The 22,244-nt window shown below is 45.1% G+C and overlaps 1 protein-coding gene across 1 annotated transcript in view; it reads left to right on the top strand.

Annotated features, from left to right (window-relative positions):
• The first annotated feature begins 270 nt into the window (after nt 1-270).
• The window catches only part of nalf2 (NALCN channel auxiliary factor 2), a 34,847-nt gene continuing 12,873 nt past the window's right edge, over nt 271-22,244 (top strand). Inside the window, exon 1 of the mRNA XM_063202635.1 lies at nt 271-990. Within this exon, the coding sequence (XP_063058705.1) occupies nt 271-990 (720 nt within the window). The remainder of the gene's footprint in view (nt 991-22,244) is intronic.

Raw genomic sequence — 22,244 nt, 5'->3', positions numbered from 1 at the left:
TGGACATGTCGGTCGGCTTTCGCGGCATGTCTAAATTGAGACTGTTTAGGGAATATTACGCCGGTCGTGTATTCATTCTGATATGAATTGTGAAAATTGAGAGAGCCCGTTGCTAGACAGTTGTTTGGTTCCCTGGATTCAACAGTGTGGACAAATACCATCTATCATCATGTTGCAAACGAGGTAGGTGACATTGTTTTGGGGGATATATTGCGGAGGTGACAAGCCCATCTGAGCTCGCTTTTGTCTCCCCCCACCCCCCACTAAAATATGATCAGAGGTGCTTGGATGTGTCGAAGGGAAGATGACGCTGTGGTAAAAATTTGCTGTGCACCCAAACAAAGCGACAAACCATGTACCGACTCAGAGAGGGTACAGAAATGGCGAATGTCTTTGGCATCTCTCTTATTTTTCACCGTCCTTCTCTCTGACCACCTCTGGCTGTGCGCGGGAGTTAAGCTCAAGTCTAAAGACCGGAGCCAGCGTAGAACCTGGGGCAACGCGACCGACGGGGCCCAGCCGGTCCTCGGGGGAGATAAATGTGTTTTTCTTAGCAATCAGACCAAATCCGCGCCTCCCACTCCACAGTGCACTGACCCCCAGAGCCGGACGCCTCTGGAGTCCTCATGCATGGCTCTGTATCGGCAAAAAATTGGCCTAATTGGATCATTCTCAGCTTCCGCGGTCATGTCACCACACACCTTCTTGGATTACTTTCGGAATTTCAGCCTCTCTTTTTGTGACACTTACTCCGTGGCAGACCTGCTGCAGGGCATGGTGAGCCTGGACGGGTTGAACTGCAGCCTCCCGAACGTCATCCGGGAACTGTTCGGCGGCGGAGAGGAGGACGGGGATGTGTGCAGTGCGTGCGTCCAGGCATACGTTAGGCTGGATCAACATGCTCAGGAAAAATACGAGGAGTTCGACATCCTCTTTCTCAAGTACCTATCGGAGGACTATTCCGTCAGATCGCACGCAGAGCACTGTAAGGTAAGCGAAAGAGTTGCTCCCTGCCTGCTGCAAGCACCGGGGCACACTTGTGGCGCGCTCAGGCCCGCGCGCGTCGTCGTCAGGGGTCTGAGTGACAGCCGGTGACCTGAGTCTTGTAGTTAAAAGTGCTAACGTAAGCCATGTGGTGGGTTTTGCTCAGTGAACCTACGCACCACAAGTCACAAGTGCGTGTGCGGGTTAGAGGAGGACCTGTGGTGAACTGGAGATCATTTACTCACCACCTCACCATTTAGTCGCAAGCAACTGAGGGAACACTAATAGATGCAAGAAGAAAGGGCTTGCGTTCTCTCTCTCTCTCTCTCTCTCTCTCTCTCTCTCTCTCTCTCTCTCTCATGCTCATGTCTGTGAGAGAGCAGAGCACGTGTGTGTGTGTGTGTGTGTGTGTGTGTGTGTGTGTGTGTGTGTGTGTGTGTGTGTGTGTGTGTGTGTGTGTGTCGCACAGTAGCAGCAGCCGAGATCAAGATGTCAGGGGAGGAGAGAGGCTGGAGGGCGGGAGAGGGAGTGTGAGTGTGTGTCTGTGTTTGTGAGTGCAAGCTCTGTCCTAGTTCCTCTCCTCTCCTCTCCTCTCCAGGTGCAACACTCCATAGTCAAGCATGCTCTTCCCCCTTTACCTTTTGTCACGGTCTCCCTTTATTCCCCCCCTCACCAACCTGCGACCAAAATACTGCCCAAAGACAAGACAAATGTCTTCATTAAGAAACTAATCAGGTGCTCTGAAATTTTGCTTCAGTTTCTGATTCATGACGTTGTCCATGGTGCTGTCATACAGTATGTGGTATAACATCACACCCAGACCAGGTAATCCTTAAGTTCTTCGACATTCCCTCTCAACCAGTCTGGAATCAGAAACACAGTTTGAAACAGATGTCAATCACTGTTACAAGGCTATAAAAGTAGGATGCTTGTGCAAATAAATCACATTTATTGTCGCTGAAAGTTAAAAGCAGCACCATACATTTTGTTGTGTCAATTCAACACCTGGAGAGTAGGAGTATTAAAATTCTGCTCTCAAAGTGTTGAAATGACACCACCAAATTAACTGTGAAGAGCATGAATCACTTTATTCTGTATTGTCCACCATAGTAGACAGCATATCATATCCTTAACTATTTCCACCTATGATTTACCCACAATAGCCTTTGTGAAAAGCAAATGCTTTTAATACATTTTTCCTTCCATTACAAGGGTATGGTAAGACCAAGCTGGACCAACAGGGCGTTGACAGAAAGACATCTAGGTGCAAAGTGGAGCAGAGCAGAGTAGAGTAGAGACCAGACCACCATAGAGCTAAATAATGATGGCCAGATATTCTTCACTGCAGCAAGCACCATGGAAACGCCATTTATCGCCCACATTTCAAATGGAGTTCCCAACAGCTGCTTTCAGCTCTGAGACTATGAGTGTGCATGTGTGTGCGTGTGTGCGTGTGTGCGTGCGTGCGTGCGTGCGTGCGTGCGTGCGTGCGTGTCCATCCAGTGAAACAGTAGCTGCATTTGAAGCTGGAAGGTTCTGTGGTGGCGTCCTCGCCCCGTCCTGTGTATTTTGTGCACAGTTCTAGAGTCACTCTAATGAGCATGCCTGGCAAAGAGCGAGAGAGAGAGAGAGAGAGAGAGAGAGAGAGAGAGAGAGAGAGAGAGAGAGAGAGAGAGAGAGAGAGAGATGAACAGAGTTTTCTAAAATGGAATCGCCAGTGGTGGCTTTCAGAGAGAGAGAGAGAGAGAGAGAGAGAATCAACCAAGAAGTGCTTGACTGGCATCCAACAAGCCCAATTAGCAAGTGCAGAGATTGGTTTCAGATGATGTCTCCACTGCCCCCTATAATAATATTGATGAACTGTGATTACAGCTATTATTCCATTCCTCACTCAAACATCACCACACGGATGGCTGTTTTGGTCAATTTTGCACCAATGATGGCCACCACTATGCCATTATTGCAGCCACACTTCAGCAGCTGAGTTATTTTTGATTTTTGAATTATTATTATTTGTCATAGTGTAAGGAGGATGCCCTTGGAAGATTTGGTCTCCGAAGGATGTTTGAAGCAGAATGCTTTGCCTTCTCAGATTTGTTTATAAGAAATCATTTAAACTTTTAATGTGAACTTTTTTGTGTGAAAATTTTGAATGAATATTTTGTATCTGTCTGTTTTACAGTAAACAAAACTGATGCAAGATAGAACATCTACACAATGTGTCTTGAAAAAAATGAATAGGGGCTTCCGTTTAAATTTGGATCTAGTTACCTTTAAACTCCAATGTTTAAAGCAACAACTAGTATTTAGTTATCCGTGTCCATGTGATCTTTTCAGTCATCATATGCCAAATATATACAGTGAAATATGCCAGACACACAGAGAGGCAAAGAGGAAAAGAAACCAACGCTTAGCAGCAAGGTGGCTAATATGGCGAACAGTGATGCAAACAACGAACTAGCCGCGATGTTAGCAACTCAAATGATAAAGCAGCGAGTGAATCTCAGAGAAGACACTGCCTTACTTATTCAGTCATCTCTGGCACCTATCCGATCTGCACTAACAAGCTTTCAGGGAAAAAATGAATTATTAGTGATGGCCGCGAGCGACATGTGTGACACATGTTTGACGGCTCAAGCTGTGCGATCTTGTTGGTAAAGATAGCAAGGTGCTAAACAGGCACCCTGTGGAGATAGGGGGAAATCAATGTCACTCTCCTCCTGTCATTTTCTTCAAACTTTTGCCTCAATGTCTCTCCCTCTCCATGTTTTGTTGCAGAAAAGCCACAGTCTTGACTACAATTCTCTTTTTTATTTAGTAGGTTAGTGCAGGGGCTGATTTAACAATGGGGGGCAAGGCGAATTCTGCTAGGGGTGCCTTCAAAGCCTAACCGATCGAATACACAGGCCGCAACGAGATTCAGGGGACAGAGAAATGCTTCTGTGCAGCAAGAGCGATTAAAGCAACTAGAGTATGTCCGTTAAAAGCAGCATGCAAGCATTCCAACATTCCCGTTGGCTGTGGCGGCTGTCGTCGAACCGTATTATAGCTAATTTGCATAATATTTCCTGGAGTTCAACTACAAGCTGTCGCTCTCATCACATTTAGTCGCCCGAATCGCTTTTGTCGCACGACTCAATACAAATTCAAGTACTTCCGTCGCTCACCTTGCTCATGTTGCGGCCGGTGTTTTCGTGTTGTTATTTGTTACAAGTTATAGGGAGTGGGCCGCTGTCTGGGGTCCCCTGCAATTTGGGGAAGTTGGAGGGGCCCAAGGCAGTTGCCCACCTTTGCCTTTATTGTAAAACCGCCCCTGGGTAAGCATGACACACAGACAGACATTTGACAGACTAGTGTCTTGCATATTCTCCTCTTTGGACAAAACAATCAAGTTTCCCCACAGTCAAGCAGTGCATAATTACTTTTTGGGGGACTTTTCCTTTCCCTTTAATGTCCTGCTCTCAAAATGAGAGAATAACTCATGCATTATGTTTTTGCAAGATATTGAATAAAACTTTTGTTGATGATGTTGAGAATTGTGTCACGTTAGGCAAGAGGCAAGGACTGGAGGAAGGGCATTGATTTGCAGGTAGAGCATTTTGTAGGCGTGCATCAGAATAGCTACTCAGGTAGAACAACATCACATAACATCACATCAGCACCAGCAGTGGGTCCTGTGAGACGCAGACACCTTCCCTCCAGCATGCATAGGCTCCACCGTGTACCGTATATGCTGACGCTCACACAATAGTTTCTCAAGGACAAATGCCTTTCTGTGTTTGTATTCACAGAAAAAAGAACTCTTTGGAATGCTGTTCCTTCATTCTATAAGGTTTGTGCTGTAATGGTCGAAGAAAAGCACTAATGTTCTGTGGGCAGAACAGAAAGAAAGCTTTTAATGAAAGATAGAACATTTTCTATCTCCAAAGAGAAGGGCAGCTGCTTGCAACTTATTGTCTATGACCTGGATTGGTTGACCTGGATGAATATTTAGACATCATTTTCTATCTTTGTTTACAGGTATCACTAATGATTTTGTAAAAAATCATGTACACTAATGGTTGGTTTCTCATCTTTTCATCACCCAAGTGGAACAGAAGAGGTTGTAGTGGTTGTAATGTGTGCTTGTAGTGTGAGATTGTTCATGCTGTCGGGGAGGCGCACTGTGCACTCGCTCTCCTCCCTATAGTGTTCACACCAAAGATGTCTTCTGCAACATCTTGTTCCACCGAAACAAAATACGATGAAATCTGAATTTCCTTCAGAAACGCCCATTATGTCCTCTGCACGGCCTCAGTTTGCCTGCGCACACTCTGTGGGCCCGCTAACCTAAATGCAATGCATTTACATTTCTTCCCGCCACAGACGTTTTCTTTTTTTCCCCCTCAGTCCAAGGAGATGTGCAGCCGAGGGACAACAATCAAGCCTCAGCTTCAGCAGGTTCCTCTTTGAATGAAACACATTTCATATTTTACCAAGGCTGAGAAGGCTGAGAGAGGTTCGGTGGCGGTGGGGTGGGGTGGGAGGCATGGCAATGACAGCTACTGTACCCGAGGAAATTTGCACACTATCAGAACTTTGCGATCACATCTTTTGGTGCCACACAATCTGTGACAGAGATATCATCTTACAGTATAGTGGACACTTTTGGCTTTCATTGGGAGCAGAGAATGATGTATGTATTTTACAGCTCTTTTATGTAAAAGGATTTTCCATGGCACCATAGCACAAGCATTACGTTTATACTGTATATACAGTACAGTATAATACTTGTTTGTCAATTCTGCAGTTGGCACCAAAAAATGTAGTTCAGATGCGGTGTGTGATCTTCCTTGCCTGCCTTTTTTCTGTAGAAGTGCCCGTCATGACTTTTTGATGAAGAGGGGGGATCTCAGCACTCTGGGAGGGCAGAGTCGAGTCTCAGCTTTGGCAGGAGCCTCTGCCCCTCTCTACACAGTCAAATCTGCCAAGACTTGGCCCCTGTTATAAAATTACTGTTACCAGAATGGCATGGCCAAGGCTCTGTGTAATGTTGTAGTAGTGTTAGTACTATGGTAGTAAAGTCTATTCCATGACTATTATTACTGTGTTCTACTTTGGGAACGGTGCACATTATGAGGTTATAAAGTCGATTTAAAATCTTTTACAGTGTGTTTGTTCCCAGAGTATCTAAGCATTGAATTCACACTGTATTTGTACTGTTTCCTGCAATCCATATACCTGGCGTTCTGCTTTGTTGAGATGAGCTATAGGATGTAAACATTTAAACTGACTTACGTCATCTAGCTGCGTTTCACCAAACTACACGCGAGGGCGTTACAGTTCCTGGTATTGTGATACCATCTGGCGAAAGTCAGGTTAGTTAACAATAACCCTAAACCCTAACTCCTAGAAGTGCTTCTGTACTGTAGTGCAATGTAATGACAGTTCAGCTCGACGCACAGCTCTTATCGACTCGGTAACACCTGGTCTCTGTAAACGGCATCCTCCCAGTGGAGTTCTGGGGCTTTGTGATGTAATTGATTGTGATCTGTGATCAGAGGTCAAATCACGATGGTCAGCACTGGCCATACTGGTAATAGAACATGACTAGAGGTTATTCCCCGCATCTGATGCCATTGTTGACCAAAAGGTAATGTGATCTCGATTAAAAGACCTGTTCCCTGTTACAAATGTGCTGTTTTCGAAAAGGGTGATGACCTAGTCGTAATATGGCTTATATTACATATATATATATATATATATATATATATTACGAAAGTTTAGTGTGTAGTTGTTGTAGACTTTTCTATACAGTGTGCCACTGGTGGAACAGTGAGCGTTATGAGGCTATGCAAAGCTAGAGCTAAAATGTGAGACACACTGATAATCTGTGTCCTAAAAGACAGATTTTATACGATTAACATATTCTCAAACTGGCAGTAGCGGTCAAAAATTCATTGGATAAGAATTTTTTATTTTTTCTCACATCGTCTAAGCCTTACTACTCTCCCATCCTCGGTGTAATGTCAGTGGAATTCCGTATCTGTGTTCCAGAGGGGACTTCCTCAGTTCCGCAGGAGTCCTCCTCGTCGTGTCCTCTAACCCTTGAGTAAAGATGGCCTTTCACCAACGCCGGAGGACAGGAGGGATCCAGGGATTGTCTTTCTCTTTCCCACCGACCTCCTCCTCCTCCCCACAGGCCCAGTCAGATCATGGCTTTACTGGGCTAAGCCAGTCGACACACACAACACGAGTGCCCGCACAAGGCCACGCTGCCATTGCAGGGAATCAGGCCCGCCTACAGGAGGGGACAAAGTGGTATGTTGTCCCGGGCCCAGGGAGATAGGGGGCCCAGAATTTGGTCCCTATTACATTGAATGTATTGGGTAGGGGGCCCTTTCAGATTATTTTGTCCTGGGCCCAGCAAAAAATTTCAGCGGCCATTGCAGGGAATATCCCCTCGGCTCCCACACCGCCCCGGGCAGCGTCCTTGAAAAACAGCCTGTTGCTTTGTTTCCCATGCTTTGGTTTACTGCAGTCTGTGTGGACTCACTGCTGCACACACCACAGCTCAGGCTTGGAAAAAGGAAGGAAAAAAAGACTTTCAACTTTCAGTGATTTGACAGATGTCACTGCAGTGCCAACTGTATGTTTCATCATCATAGTCATCTTGCAGTATGTGGTTTGATTCAGTGTTGTGTAGCTTCCTTTTGTAAGCTCTCATCCTGTCATTGATTTCAATGGGCCATAGGACAGACAAGAAATCCTTGGTGATTCTGTGATGCACCATAGATATTGAAGGGGGCAGGGGTCCTGTGATATCACACTCTTCCTTTTTTCAAGTGCCTATGAAGATCTCTGATGTGACTTAAGACACTGGCTTGACAAAAGGCTGTTAACTACAGTAGCTTCACCCAGCCACAGTGCTTACAGGAAAACAAAACACATTTACTGTACTGTCCGCGGAGGCAGGCAGACGTGCGGTTATTCAGCCATGAATCTCATTGCGCGATGCAAAAATGCCTCATGTCCAGTCTGGTTGCCATAGGAAAAGCCCCTACCCTCTCTCTCTGTCTCTGTCTCTCTGTCTCTGTCTCTGTCTCTCTCTCTCTCTCTCTCTCTCTCTCTCTCACACACACACACACACACACACACACTCTCTCTCTCTCTCTCTCTCTCTCTCTCTCTCTCTCTCTCTCTCTCACACACACACACACACACACACACACACACACACACACACACACACACACACACACACACACACACACACACACACACACACACACACACACAGAGAAACACACATCCTGCCTGGGGATCCTGCATCCTACATCCTGCATCCTGCCATCACATCAGGGGATGACTGCTTTCGCTACAGTTAACTTTACAGTGTTGCTGTAAGTCAGTTGAATTGAACACTTTCCTTGTTGGTTTTGCTCTCTTACATGTTAAAGGGACAGTTTGGTCAATTTCAACATGCAGTTGTATTGCTCACGCTACCCTTGACTTGTCAGTACCTGGTGATGCCACATTTTTCGGCTCAGCCCTTTCCGAGATATGAGCAATTCTAATGGGGGCAGCGTTTGTTTACATTTTTTAAAAATGAAACATAGGCCAACTCCAAATATTTTCCCAAAAGGTACTGCTGTTTGCTAGTTGTCTGCTGATGTTTTATAACCTTTTGGATGTTTTTGGAAATAAATAAAAATGTTTTTTTGAAATGTAAACAAAGAGCTGCCCCCATTACAATGACCAGGATCTCGGAAACGGCTGAAGAAGAAGAAAAAAAAATCTCAGGCACTGACAAGTTCAGGGTAGTGTGAGCATTACAACTGCATGTTGAAATTGACCAAACTGTCCCTTTAAGTAACTGTAACTCTGCAAACTCAACTGTGTGTGCCTTCGCAGCCACAGCACTCCACCCTCCGCCAGGTTTCGAGTCAGTGCTCTAGAATAATGAGAATAGAAGGCTCCACGTGGAGGCCTCTGAATAGACGGACGGAGCGACGTTGTAGCATGTCAGGCTCAGGTGCCGTTGCGTTCAGTGAGTCGTGGTCTTTGGAGCGGATAACATGGCCTCTTCCTATACACACACAGTAAATTTCAGCATTAACTAAACACTTATGGAGTCACATTTAACACTCGTGGAGCCTCCCATACTCACTAAGTGTTGAATGAACACTGCAAATCAGTGTACTAGTAATGTACACAGTAACATTTGCAGTGTTAGTGCAACGCTGTTCTGAGCACATGTGATTCCACTCGATTTAGTGTTACATTTTGAAATCTTTGAGTTAACACTGACTTAAACCGTGTATGGATTTGCTGTGTTAATTCAACAGTGAAAGAGATAAAATGTAACACTAAAATCGAAGGGGATCATAAGTGATCAGAATAGCGTTGAATGAACTCTGCAACATCTACGGTGTACTACACACCCACCTTCACAGAACTGCTACTGGTGCTGGTGCTGGAGTTGTCCCTCCCTCTCTCTGTCTGTTGTTCCACCAGTCACATCAGCCCATGTGGATTTCTGACCATTGCACAGTCCATTTCGCTGTAACAACACCTCGGGAGTGACATTTAGCACTCATTGAGTTGGTCCCAAGTGCAACAACGTGCACCCACCCTCACAGACCTGCTGCTGCTGCTGCTGCTGCTGCTGCTGCTGGGGTTGTCCACCCACACTCTTCCTGTCATTCCACCTGTCAGACTCCATTGATAACAGGGTCTGGTGTAGCCATTTCACCCACTGGTAGGTGGAGGTGAACGCTCTCCGGCACAACACTGAGACATGAAGGGAGGGAGATAAAGAGAGGGTGAAGGGCAGCGAATTGTGGCTGCAAGGCTGTTATTATGGTCAATTATGGCCCTTCCTGCATTAACCCAACACCAAAGACACAGAGAAAAGTAGTGTATAAAGAAACAATCGTAGTAGCGAGTAAAAAAAGGGGGGGTCACAGCACGCTGAGGTGGGCGTATAAAAAAACACACACACAATGGCTGGTTTCACGATTTCACTGAGGTTGCAAGCTTTCGGCAGGCTTTTCTCACTGCCTTACAATCCTGCCTCCCTAAGCCCTTGGACGTGCTTCGCTTCTTGGCTGACTGAAATAGGTGTGAATATATTGAGCCCTCAGTCAGATGGAGGAGGGCGGAGGTGTCTCGTGTCAGAAGACACAAAGCAACATGGCAGTAGAAGGGGGTTCCCCGCAGTGCAGGGGAAGGGATAACCTGGCTCTCTCCAGATCAGGCCTGGTGACATGGGGGACAAAGGCGTATGCTGTCCTGGGCTCAGAATTGGGTCCCCATTACATTGTATGTATTGGGTAGAGGGCCCTTTCAGATGACTTTGTCCTGGGCCCAGAGAAAGCTGCCGGCGGCCCTGTTCCAGATGAATGTGGTTCCGCCCTGCCTCGCATTCATCTGGTACTACTATGGCTGTACGGCTACCTCTCTAAAGGTGTTTCTTTTGACAAAAAAAATCCTTGCACGTGAATAGAGAAACCACTTCTCTGACATTTTTAATGAGAAAGGCGAATGAGACAATCCGTACAGATCCAAGTGTAGTTCAGAAAGCTGAGTGGAAACACAGAGATCTGGTGAGAGCCATGTTAGTGCAAAGAAGGGTTCTGTTCCTATTTTCTTCAGACAGTAAAAGTTGAGAGTTCAGTGTCACACTCTTCTCGTCAGGTATATAATAGCAGTGTAAAGGAAATAATAAATGCTCTGTTAATGCTCTGGATTGTTAATGCACAAATCCTTGGCCACAGACTGACACATCAGAATCAAGGCTATGCATTTGAGTTCTGAGTCCCACCATTTTCATTTTCATTGCAGTTGTTACTTACTCGTAATAAGACATTGATTACTGTTCCATAGGCCATCACACCAGTTCATTATCAATGTTATGTGGATACTCCGGGGGTTAGCATGGGCAGTCATCAGGTGTCCCTCACCACCATTTTACCTGCCCTTTGTCCTGCATTTTTAAAAGACATTTATCAGGTGTCTCATGTCTTTATTGAATGGACAGCGTGAGAGAGTGCCAGGAGAGTATGTAGTGAGAGAGAGTTAATTGGGGAAGGATTGAGAAATGACATCGGGCCAAACTTGAACCTCGATCCTCTGTTTATGACCTGCGTTTTAACAGATATCACCATTTTCAAAGGTATTTCCTAGCACTACTGCAAATGTGTTGCATTCTTCATTCTTTCGGCTTAAGTGTTTGTATTCTTCATAAAAAGCAACTTTGAAGGAAGATTTTTGCTGTACTGTCACAGAAGCACAACAACACATTTCTCACAGCTTTGTATATTTATCAAAAAAGGCAAAGAATCACCCTAAATCAGACCTTTCATTAGTGAGGTAAAATTACAAGGTAGTTTATTTACTTAACTTCATTTTCTTCAGTTTATTTACTAAAGTGATTTTCCTCAGTTTATTACTTCAGTGACTTTTCTACGCTTCAGATGACCTTGTGGTGATTTGTTTAGATCTTGTTGAAGTCAAATCAATTCCCGTATGAATAAAACAACAAAGACGTCCAACCACAGGGGGCGGATCAGTTTACAGAGTGTCTGTCAACTCAGCCACAACACCAAATCAATTGGATATTTTTATGTAAACAGTAAAACATGCAGTGTTAATTCAACACTTAGAGAGTCGATTTAACATTCTATAGTGTATTTGGGCCTGAGTACTGCCCAATTAACAGAGCATGCTGTGTGTACAGTATTTGAGTCCATTGCTTTTGGAGTAGTTTTTCCATGTGTCCATCAGCATCAAATTGAAAGCAAATTTGCAGTCACGGTAGAGCAGGTCTTGGCAAAGGGAAAGATATCTTACTACATGCTATATTGTGTGAAAATCTAGCTCATTTTCTTTACATCATTAGAAGTCTAGGGAATTTCCACAGTCCTGATTTGCAGTTCAAATAAAGAACACCCTCAAATTTCTAGGTGTGTTTTTCCCAATTGAAAGCCTTTGATCTATTCATTGATGTTCCTCACATTAGTCATGTTCTGGAACCAGGGAAGCTGACAAGGGGGGACAAAGGGGTCAGTTGTCCTGTGTCCAGGGAGATGGGAGGCCCATAATTGGGTCCTCATTACATTGTATGTATTGGGTGGGGGCCCCTTTCAGATTACTTTGTCCTGGGCCCAGGCAAAGCTGTCAGCGGCCTTGTCTGGACCTACCAGGTTTATAGAAAACAAAGCCCTTTAAATGGGGCAGCCCTGCATGCTGTTTGTTTCACTGACAGCTTTCTTATCCTCTTTTAAAGTTATCAGGCAACATAATAAATCCCCCAGCCTACCCCAGCCACAGCGAACATCAAAAGATAACCTATCTGCTGCATCACACTTCACCACTGTGAAATCTCTCTGCAACAGCACAGTCTCACCTACTCAAACTCATGCACCATTGAGATTGAATATCCCATTTCGAGTTACAATGTATTTGTAAAAATACTATACAGCCCTAGGCCTACAGTACATTTTATTTGTCAGCTTTTCTCTCCTTTCCTTATCTTTATATCCGTCCTTCCCTTCCCTTCTCTTTCTCGTGGGCCTCTGTGCTGCACATTTCTCCTTTGATCCTCCTCACCTCTTCATCTCTCTGCTTTTCTCCCTCCTCAAGCTCTCTCCAGCACCTGCCCTCTCTCTCAAGAGCATCTACCCTCTTTCCTCTTTCCATCTGCCCCTCACCTGACTGTGTCCACCCCCTCTTCCCTCTCCGCTCTTCATCTCCCTCTCCCCCCCTCATCCTCTTCCTCTCACCTCTCCAGTCCCCTCCTCTATCCATTCCCCTCTCCTGTCTCCACATCCTTCTCAATTTGCTGTTCCCTTCTTTTTTTCTCCTCTCTCCACCTCTCTCTCTCTCTGCTCTATTCCCCTCTTCCCCTTTCATTTCTCTACCTCCCTCTCTCATCTCCGTTCCCCTCTTTCCCTCTCCTCTTCCTCTCATCTCTCCATTTCTCTCTCCTCCATCTTTTTGATGACCTCTACTAGGTCACAAAGTCATGCACATCCTTCTGTACCCTCCGGCTACACTAGGCGGAAGCAACAGCACCATTGCACAGTAATAGATACAGTTAATGTTAGGTAGAGAGTTAATGTTTATGAAATGATCCTGCAAGCCTCTCAGTGCTTTTTATCGCCAGTCAATAACAGTGTGTTGTTTTCGGAGAATGCCTCTGCATGCTCTACTTGCTGAAGCTCTTTTCAATCACGCCCGCAAAGGGTCAATGGGGTGCAAGGGCCAATGTGGCGCAAGCACAACACGCAGACATCTCCCTCAGAAAACCGGAGTTACCGAATGTAACCTATAGATTTGGTGGTATTACCCATGTAAAACATTGTAAGGCAAAATGATCAGCCCATGGCGTCCAGTAGAACTGCAAGAGAACAGTAAGGATGAGCATGTACAGTATGTATGCTATGTGTTTTGATGATGCACTGTTACAGTATATGCAATAAGCAAGCAGTGCAGTTTCAACAAAGCTTCAGCCATGTTTTTTCCCCTCACTCTCCCCAGAGAATTCCTCCTCCTCCGCAATTTTGGCTCATTGGGCAACATAATGTACCATGTTTGCTCACGTACACACCATGTTTGCACATTTTCAACAGATGTAGTACGACACCCCTGCCTCCCCAGGCCCACTTGATTCCATAGCCATTACATGCTTATTGAGCACTAAGAAACTACACTACGCATTTTTCTGTAGGTTATGTACATACAGTTTGCTTACCAAGCAATGTTTTTCTCAGCAGCAGGAATGTGACGTTGCATCACTTTTTATTTCACTTTCCTGCATGCCACAGAACTCTCGGCAATCCAAGCTATTGCTTAGAAGTAGGAGAAGGGTTTGTTTGTTATTGTGTATACTTTGTCATATTTTATTCATATAGTACATTTGTATATAATTTCACAATACTGTATACATCACAGAATCTTTCCTGGCACCTTTCTTGAGCTGAGATTATACTAAAGAAAACATGCATATTAAGACTAAGCAAGCTGGCTAAAATAAAGTCAGGAGGCAACAACCACAATTCCAAAAACGTTGGGACATGAAATGGCTTTGTCTTATTATAATTCTTTTTAAGGTATGTTGTTTTTGTTAAATTGCAGATGTGCATATGGAAGATTCATATGCAAAACCCTCTAAGTACAGTATGTTTGTGATGAGTTTACACTAAATACACAGTAGGTCTAATTCTATTTATTGAAACTTAAAAAAATCAATATATACTTACTACATGCTATATTGTGTGAAAATCCAGCTCATTTTCTTTTCCGATTGTGCATATATCAGTCTTCTAACTTTTTGGAAGTGGGGTTGTGTAGCCAAATGACAACAATGGGTTTACCAACCCTCATCACTCTGCTCCGCGTGGGCGTCTTGGCCTGGATTGGGGGGCAGATGGTGGCTCGTTTTCCTCTTGTTTGTTTGTCTGGATGTCATGAGGTGGTATTGGTGTTGTTTTTTGGGCAGATGCTTTCAGTTAGTTTCTCGTCCCAGAATCTAATGGGCAGAGCCCATGGTGGGTGCACGCACACAGACACACACTGTTCAATACACACACAATGCAAACTCTCTTTCTCATGCACACACACACACACACACACACACATGCATGCATGCACGCACGCACACACGCACACACACACGCATGCACACACACACACACACACACACACACACACACACACACACACACACACACACACACACACACACACACACACACACACACACACACACACACACACACACACACACACACACACACACACACACACACACGGGTGCACACTCACACACACACACACACACACACCAAGGTGGTTTTCTTCAGACCATGTGCTGATTAATGGGGTATATGTGTGAGGGCAAAAAAACGTTGGCAGATCTAACATGGCACTAATGAAGCACGGTGGGCAAGCCATTCAAAACATGTGTCTCGGTAGATGAGGTCCCTTTTCTCAAGGACAGCAGCAATGTCGTTGTTGTTCGACAAAAACTTGGTTGGTAACACTGAACTTCGCAGTACTGCCATAACCATGCCATGACATTGTCATAACAGTGTTGTCGTGAAAATGTCATAAACATTATGTCGATGTTTTGTTTTTATTATGACATAATACTAACTGTATTATGAGTGTCATAGAAAGTCTTGATTGTTATTAGGCCTACCTGTACAGAACAATGGGTTTAAAGGGCTCATTTTGAAGTGCACACAACACTTCATTATGCTTATGTTTATACTATGTTTACGACATTGACATAATGTTTATGACAGGTGTAACATTAGCATAATGTTTATGACTGGTATAACAGTGTTAATTCATGCTGATGATGACGGTACTGTCAAGTAAAATGTTACCAAAAAAAGTAATATAGTATAGTGTCCATATCTATATCATAGTATTCATATCTGTGCTGTCGGTAATTACTTCCAGTGAGAATTCCGTAGTAATTGACTCTGTGGGGTGTGTATCTAAGGAGCAGTTCATTCATCATATCCTCTTATCGCCACTGGTTATCATCAATCCAATTCATCATTGTAAATGAGGAGCAGGTTTAAAATTCAGGCCAATTTCAACATGGAGTTGTATTGCTCACATTAGCCTTGACATTTGGTATTATATTTGGACTATGTTAAGACTTGTAAACAAGCCATGCCCACATGAGAATCGCTAGGATTTCGGAAGGTGCTGAACAGCATCGTGGATGGGTACTGACAAGTCAAAGGTAGCGTGAGCAATATGTTGAAATTGTTGGCCAGAATTCTCCTTTAAGGTTTATTCCCACACAGGGTGGCTAGCCAGATGCTTACAGCCAACTGCAATCCTTTATTATGGTGGCAATTCTGCGAGGCTTCCAGACAAGGGTGTTGGTGTTGAGCAGACCACTCTTTTGTCTGTCTGTGTGGAAAAAATCGACAAACTGGATTGTGACAGAGTGTACCATAAGTCTTGCTGGAAGATACCATATTGGTATTGGGGCCAGTCAGTGTTATTTTCAGATGTACTGTCTGTACGGTATGTATAGGCTATGATCCATTTTAAAGAAGCACTGACCTCAGTGTTAATGAGTGCTGTGACCCAGTGTGTGGGAGCAGTTAGGGATAAAAAGCCTTCGGCGCTTTTCTAAAATACATAGAATAGAAATAGCTTGCTCAGTCTCTTGTCTGTCTCGTTCACCCTGTCTGTCTCTCTGTCTGTCTGTCTGTCTGTCTGTCTGTCTGTCTGTCTGTCTGTCTGCCTGTCTGCCTATCTGTCTGTTGTCTGCCCAGGCCTGGACTTGGGGAGAAATAGGGCCCTGGCACTTTAGGCTTAAAGGGGCCCCTCATAATTAGTGGCACAGAACTGACTCACCGTTGGGCCCCGCACCGTGAAATGCCCGCTATACCAGGTGACCAGTCCAGCCCTGCATCTGTCTGTCTGTCTGCCTGTCTGTCACATGCACGCATGCACGACACACACACAGGGCACGCAGGTCACACAGCACATGCTCTGACAACCAATAATAGACACACATCTACTGGAGATCCCCATGCCACACCTGTCCTGCTGTGTCTCACCTGGCAACGTAGGGGTGGAGGTGGAGTGGGGGGGCCAAGGGTCAGGGGTCATAACCAGATCTATGTGGTGTCCCATGAGCCTTCTCTTCTTCTTCTTCTTCTTCTTCTTCTTCTTCTTCCTGTTGTTCCTCTTCTCACTATTATTCTTTTTTTATCTTTTTGCGTGTGTACACAATATATGTTTCTTTGTTCAAGAGTGTGTGTGTGCGTTTATGCGTGAGTGCATGTCTTTGCAGGTGTGTGTCTTCTTGCGTGCATGCTTGTGTCTGTGTCTGTGTCTGTGTCTGTGCCTGTGTGTGTTCTTGTGTGCATCTTTGTCTGTCTGTGTGTGTGTGTCTCTCTCTCTCCCTCCGATCCTTCCTTACACTCCTGTGAGTGGCCAGCACACAGCACAGCATACATCCCCAATGTAGCCCCAGAGGCCAGAGATAATATGATTTCATTAATCCCTCCTTTGTGTCACGCTTGAATTTCGAGTCCTCGTCGAGCCGGTTTATCATTGTTGCCATGGCTATAGAGGAGTCGGAGCTCGGAGTGGAACGGATGCTTTTGTGGGGTCACACACACACACTCACAACATCATTTCCACTTCGTGTGTGTGTGTGTGTGTGTGTGTGTGTGTGTGTGCGAGCGCGGTCGGATGTTTTCATCCTTTTACTTTGTGTCTGTTTTTAGAACTAAAAGCTTTCTGTTCATTTGGTATATTTGCCCTTATAAGGAATGCCGCTAAAATGAAAACCAAAGTTTGACTCTGATACCACCATAGCCAAGCCATCCATCTTGAAAACATATAGGCCTCCAAAGTTAGCGAGTTCATGTGAAGGTTATAGAGTGGTCAATTGGCAAAGAAAATGTGGTGAAAATCTGTCCACTCCTTCAAAAGTTATCATGCAAGGCCTTGGCTGCAGCTCAAAGGGCTAAGGGCCTCCGCACACCGGCTCCGACAAAGTGCAGAGCACTGCTCCGCAAAAGTGTGAGGCGATTTCTATTTTGTTGACTTGATTTATCAATTCTCTGCTGTGGTGTAATTGTGTGCGGGGTTCGGAAGCGAAAGAACTCCGCAGTGCTGTCGAAACTGATGTGTGGAGGGCCTAAGACACCCAGGGCCAGATTAATGCACATAAGCTTGAGGGCCCTAATTGGCCAAAACTGGAAAAATGACAGAACTGTGGCCAGATGCAATATTGAAATAGTCATCTGTCTCGTTGAGCACAGTTAGTAGACATGTTATCCTTAATTCCTAGATCACAATTATAACACTGTCTACTGTAGGCCTATGTAAATTCGCCTTCTGGGGGGAGGGGGGGTTAGCCTGGTTCCTAGACCTCTGTGTGTGTGTGTGTAGCTCTGGAGCCCCAGGGTGGTGCTCAGGGCAGGACACACGGAGGTCTGGGAGCATGTAGCAGGATTCCATTTCTCCACTCAAAAGATACCCAAGATACCTAACCATCCTGATCTGGCCTTAAAGACGCCGCACTGTTACGCAGGGGGACGGGGGCTTGATTTCATTTCCCAAATCTACCCCATCTCCCTTGTCCCAACCATTTCCCGTCCACCTCTTCAGGTTGTCCTGACACAATAAAGACAAAAAACCCCAAAAAATGTAACGTCCCAACAAAAAATCTGGCTGGACTAATGGAGAACAGCCTGTGACACTTCCCACTGAGGCACAACAAACGCAATAACATTTAACTGTTCCACTAGAGATTTATCTTAATGAATGATTTCAAATGTGAGAAATGATTTTTCAAAACACTAGATTCTAGTAGTGTGAACTAATTGAAGCCACCACTAAGTCACCTGTAGTGCTGTGTAGTGATAGACACAGTAGATGGGGGTTGATTGAAGGGGCTTAAGTTAAGCATCTGATTTAAGCGGCACCGTGTTATGTGATTATGAAGACACTCCAGGATCTGCTCCGACTGGTCTGAAGTGTGTGTCTCTGTGGGAGGTGAGAGAGAGAAGTGTGTGAGAAAAAAGATGTCTTGGAGAACTCCACGTGACAAGTTGGGGGAAATGACTTGTCACACTGCAAACACATTTCTGCGTGCCTGCTCTGAGGGGGTAATGTATAGAGACTCTGTGTGTGTGTGTGCGTGCGTGCGTGCGTGCGTGCGTGCGTGCGTGCGTGCGTGCGTGCGTGCGTGCGTGCGTGTTTGCGCACCTTCATAGATCAGTAATGCAAAATTATCAGAATGTGTGAAAACTATTGTTATAGGCTACACATAGTTCACAAATCCATGAAATATCCTTCAACTTTGAAGGAATGACAGTACAGTAAAACTCCATTTAGTGACTACGACTGCACGGTTTTACACGTAAGGCTGTAATCCAGTCCAAGCATTGTCCACGTTACTGCTTTACAACACAATACATCGAATGCAGCCATATGAAAAGCATGAGCTGTCCTTGATCACTGAACAGAAGAATTTCAGCATAATGCACATCCAGTAGCAAGAGAGTCTGGAGTGAATCTCTATGGCTTCCACCTTACAGCAGCCCTGCGGGCACTGGCTGATGAACGGAGCTCAGTTGTCAGGCAGGGCTGAGGAGAGGACAAGAGAGGAGCAAAGAGAAGAGTGAAGAGAAAATGAGAAAAACAGAAGATGAGAAGAGGAAAGTGCAGATGAGCCTAGGAGAGAGGAGAGGAGAATTGGAAGGGAGGATAAGGGAGGAGAATAGAAGAGGATAGCATGAGTGAATGAATGAACCTTTATTGTTCCCAAGTGTGGAAACTTGTCTTCAGTTTCACCATGTAAGAGATGCACATTCAGAGGCATTACGCATTTAATACAAAGACACTGCATTTCATGTCACAATAATCAGGAATACTACTCTGATAAATATGTGGAAAAAAGTAAGTGAACATGGGGGAGAGGAGAGGAGAGGAGAAGTGAGGAGAGGAGAGGAGAGGAGAAGTGAGGAGAGCACGGGAGAGGAGACTAGGCATGGGGAAAAAGAGGAGAGGACAAGAGAATAGCACAGGAGAAGAGGAGAAGTGAGGAGAGCACAGGAGAGGAGACAAGGGGAGAAAGATGAGAGGAGAAGAGGAGAGCAGAGGAGGGAAAGCTTCGGGCAGTGTCTGCATTGGTCGTCCTGCTGGGACAGACTGCACACCTGTGGAAACACCATTAGGAAGCTATTACTCCCAGCCCTGCACAGCACAGTACAGCACAGCACAATGCACATAGCCTGATTATCATCGACTTTCAAATCTCTTCGAGACTTGGTCTGACCAAGAGCATAACAATTAACATTTCCCAATCGGCATGGTTGACCCACTTCCCTTGGTTTGCTACTGGTTGGTTGCTTCCCGGCAAAGTGGAAGGAGTTCCTGATTTTTTCTGGAGCTCAGAAACAATATTTGTATCGCTCCTGGCCTGACTAGAAGCAACGCTGAAGGTGTTGCGTCACTAGGAAGTCGCTGTCTGGCTGCAATGCATAGCACTTTGGCCCACAACTGAGAGAGTATTGTACTGCTGTTTATTATAGCATGCAGCAGCTCCATACAGGGCTGCTGACAGCTTTGGCTGGGCCCGGGACTAAATCATCTGTAAGGGCTCCCCCTCAATACACACACAATTCAATGAGGACCAAATTCTGGGCCCCTTCTCTTCCTTGGCCCGGGATAACATACCCTTATGTCCTCCCCTGTCAGCGGGCCTGGCTCCATAAGCCATTATGTTGACCTGTGTGGTCTGCTTTTTTGGAGGGTTAGCAGCACACACATTGACATCAGTTGACCTTGTCTGTGTTGCTTTTTGTCTGTTTGTCTGTTAATTTGTCTGGTGTTGTTTTGTTGCAGTGTAATTCCAGCTGCATCAGGGGGGCTGAACTATGCTTGCAGAAATGATTTCATCATCGACCGACTAGCGTCTATCAGTGGGCGATTTGTCTGTTTTGGCTATCAGATGTTTTGCTTTGAATTGTGTTGATTGATTTGAATTGGAATTGCTGAAATTTGTCTACAGCAGCAGCAGCAGGAGTGCTCTCTCTCTCTCTCTCTCTCTCTCTCTCTCTCTCTCTCTCTCTCTCTCTCTCTCTCTCTCTCTCTCTCTCTCTCTCTCTCTCTCTCTCTGTGCTGGAGTATCTGTTCCAGATTCATGCAGTTAAAATCGTAATGGGGAGTTGGCTATGGCTGCATTTCATTATGCTCCTGTGGAGTTTTTGCTAACTTAATTGTCAGGCATGAGGTTGATTTGGACATGATCACGGATATCATTTAATTGCATAGTGAAACGCTATTATCCATTTGTTTCATGATCACACGCAGTGGACACACAGAGTAAGTTAAAGTCCGTTTTTTGGCATTATGACACAACACACTACATCACATAGGCAATGAAATTGCCTTTTTTTTGCCTCACACCGGTGCAAGGGTGCAGCCCCAAACCAACGCCCCTGGTGAGCAGTTTGAGAGGACGATACAGTGGTCAACGTGCGCCCATCATGGGTCAGGGCGGGGGAAGAGCACTAGTTATTCACTCATTCCACCCACACGGTGCTGTCAGGAATCAAACTTTCAGCCCACCCAAAAGCCTGCACGACTCCCTAATGGCCTGCCCACGACTGTACTGTTTAGCCAGTGAACTAAAAAAACGTTGGCTTTTCATCCCCTCCATCTGACGTATGAGCTGGCTACAGCCTTGACAACGGCACCTGGGGACAGGCCAGATGAGATTGTTAGGGGGGATCTTAGTCACAGCAGAACAGGAGAGCATAGAGGACAGCACCACTGAGTCACTACCCCCCACCTATTAGTGTCTGGGGATTTGGGTTAGCCTGGCTATCACCACCATACCCATGCGGAATAGATGTACTATATATTAAACTTATAAATGATTCATACATTATGGATTGTGCAATTCTTATATGGCACATACTATAAAAGTGGCCTAGTCCTCGTTTTCCGCATAGCCTTCAAGTAAGGCATACACATGCCATAAACTGCAACAACATAAACACTGGGTATAGAATGTGGTATGAGTGCTTACTTATATGGCCCATACTGTAAGAGTTTTCAAAACTATATATATACTCACATCATGGCCTTAGTTTGTATCCTTCTTTCCGTAATTTTTTACTTCTTTCCTTAGGTCACTGTTTTTAACACCTTTTACTGTATGTGCCTAAATTGCTTTACACACTTTTTGGTGTCTTATTGTATGCTACATCTTCTTTTACCATGTGTTGGACAATGCTGTCAGTTTTGCAACTGTACACTGCGCCTAGATGTCTTTGTTCATTATCTAAACTTTCTTACTAATTATTTGTATACAGGCTGTACTCTGCGATTGCCCCTTATCCTGTTCTGGCTTGAATTTCCTCCTTGTAATTCACTTTGGTCAAAGGCGTTTGCTAAATGTAATGTAATGTACTTGCCACATACTGTGCAATGTCGCAGGTGCACAGGCGAGGTACCCGCCTCGTAACTTACCGTGACTGCCCCAAGCACTGTATGCTGCCATTTGAACCAGTGATGTGGAGGTGTCTTGATTTGAATGTTTTGTACCTGTTGCACAGCAGATCAAGAAAAAGACAAAGCTGGACAAGCAGCAGCAACGACAGAGTCTGTCGGTCAGACGCTCGCTGCACCCTGATCACCTGACTGTGTGTGTGTACGTGTATGTATGTGTGTGTGTGTGTGTGTGTGTGTGTGTGTGTGTGTGTGTGTCTGTCTGTCTG

Source organism: Engraulis encrasicolus, chromosome 7, assembly GCF_034702125.1.
Source record: "Engraulis encrasicolus isolate BLACKSEA-1 chromosome 7, IST_EnEncr_1.0, whole genome shotgun sequence".
Taxonomy (NCBI): Eukaryota; Metazoa; Chordata; class Actinopteri; order Clupeiformes; family Engraulidae; genus Engraulis; species Engraulis encrasicolus.
The sequence above is the reverse complement of the archived record's forward strand: the minus strand, read 5'-3'. Positions and strand labels throughout refer to the sequence as shown.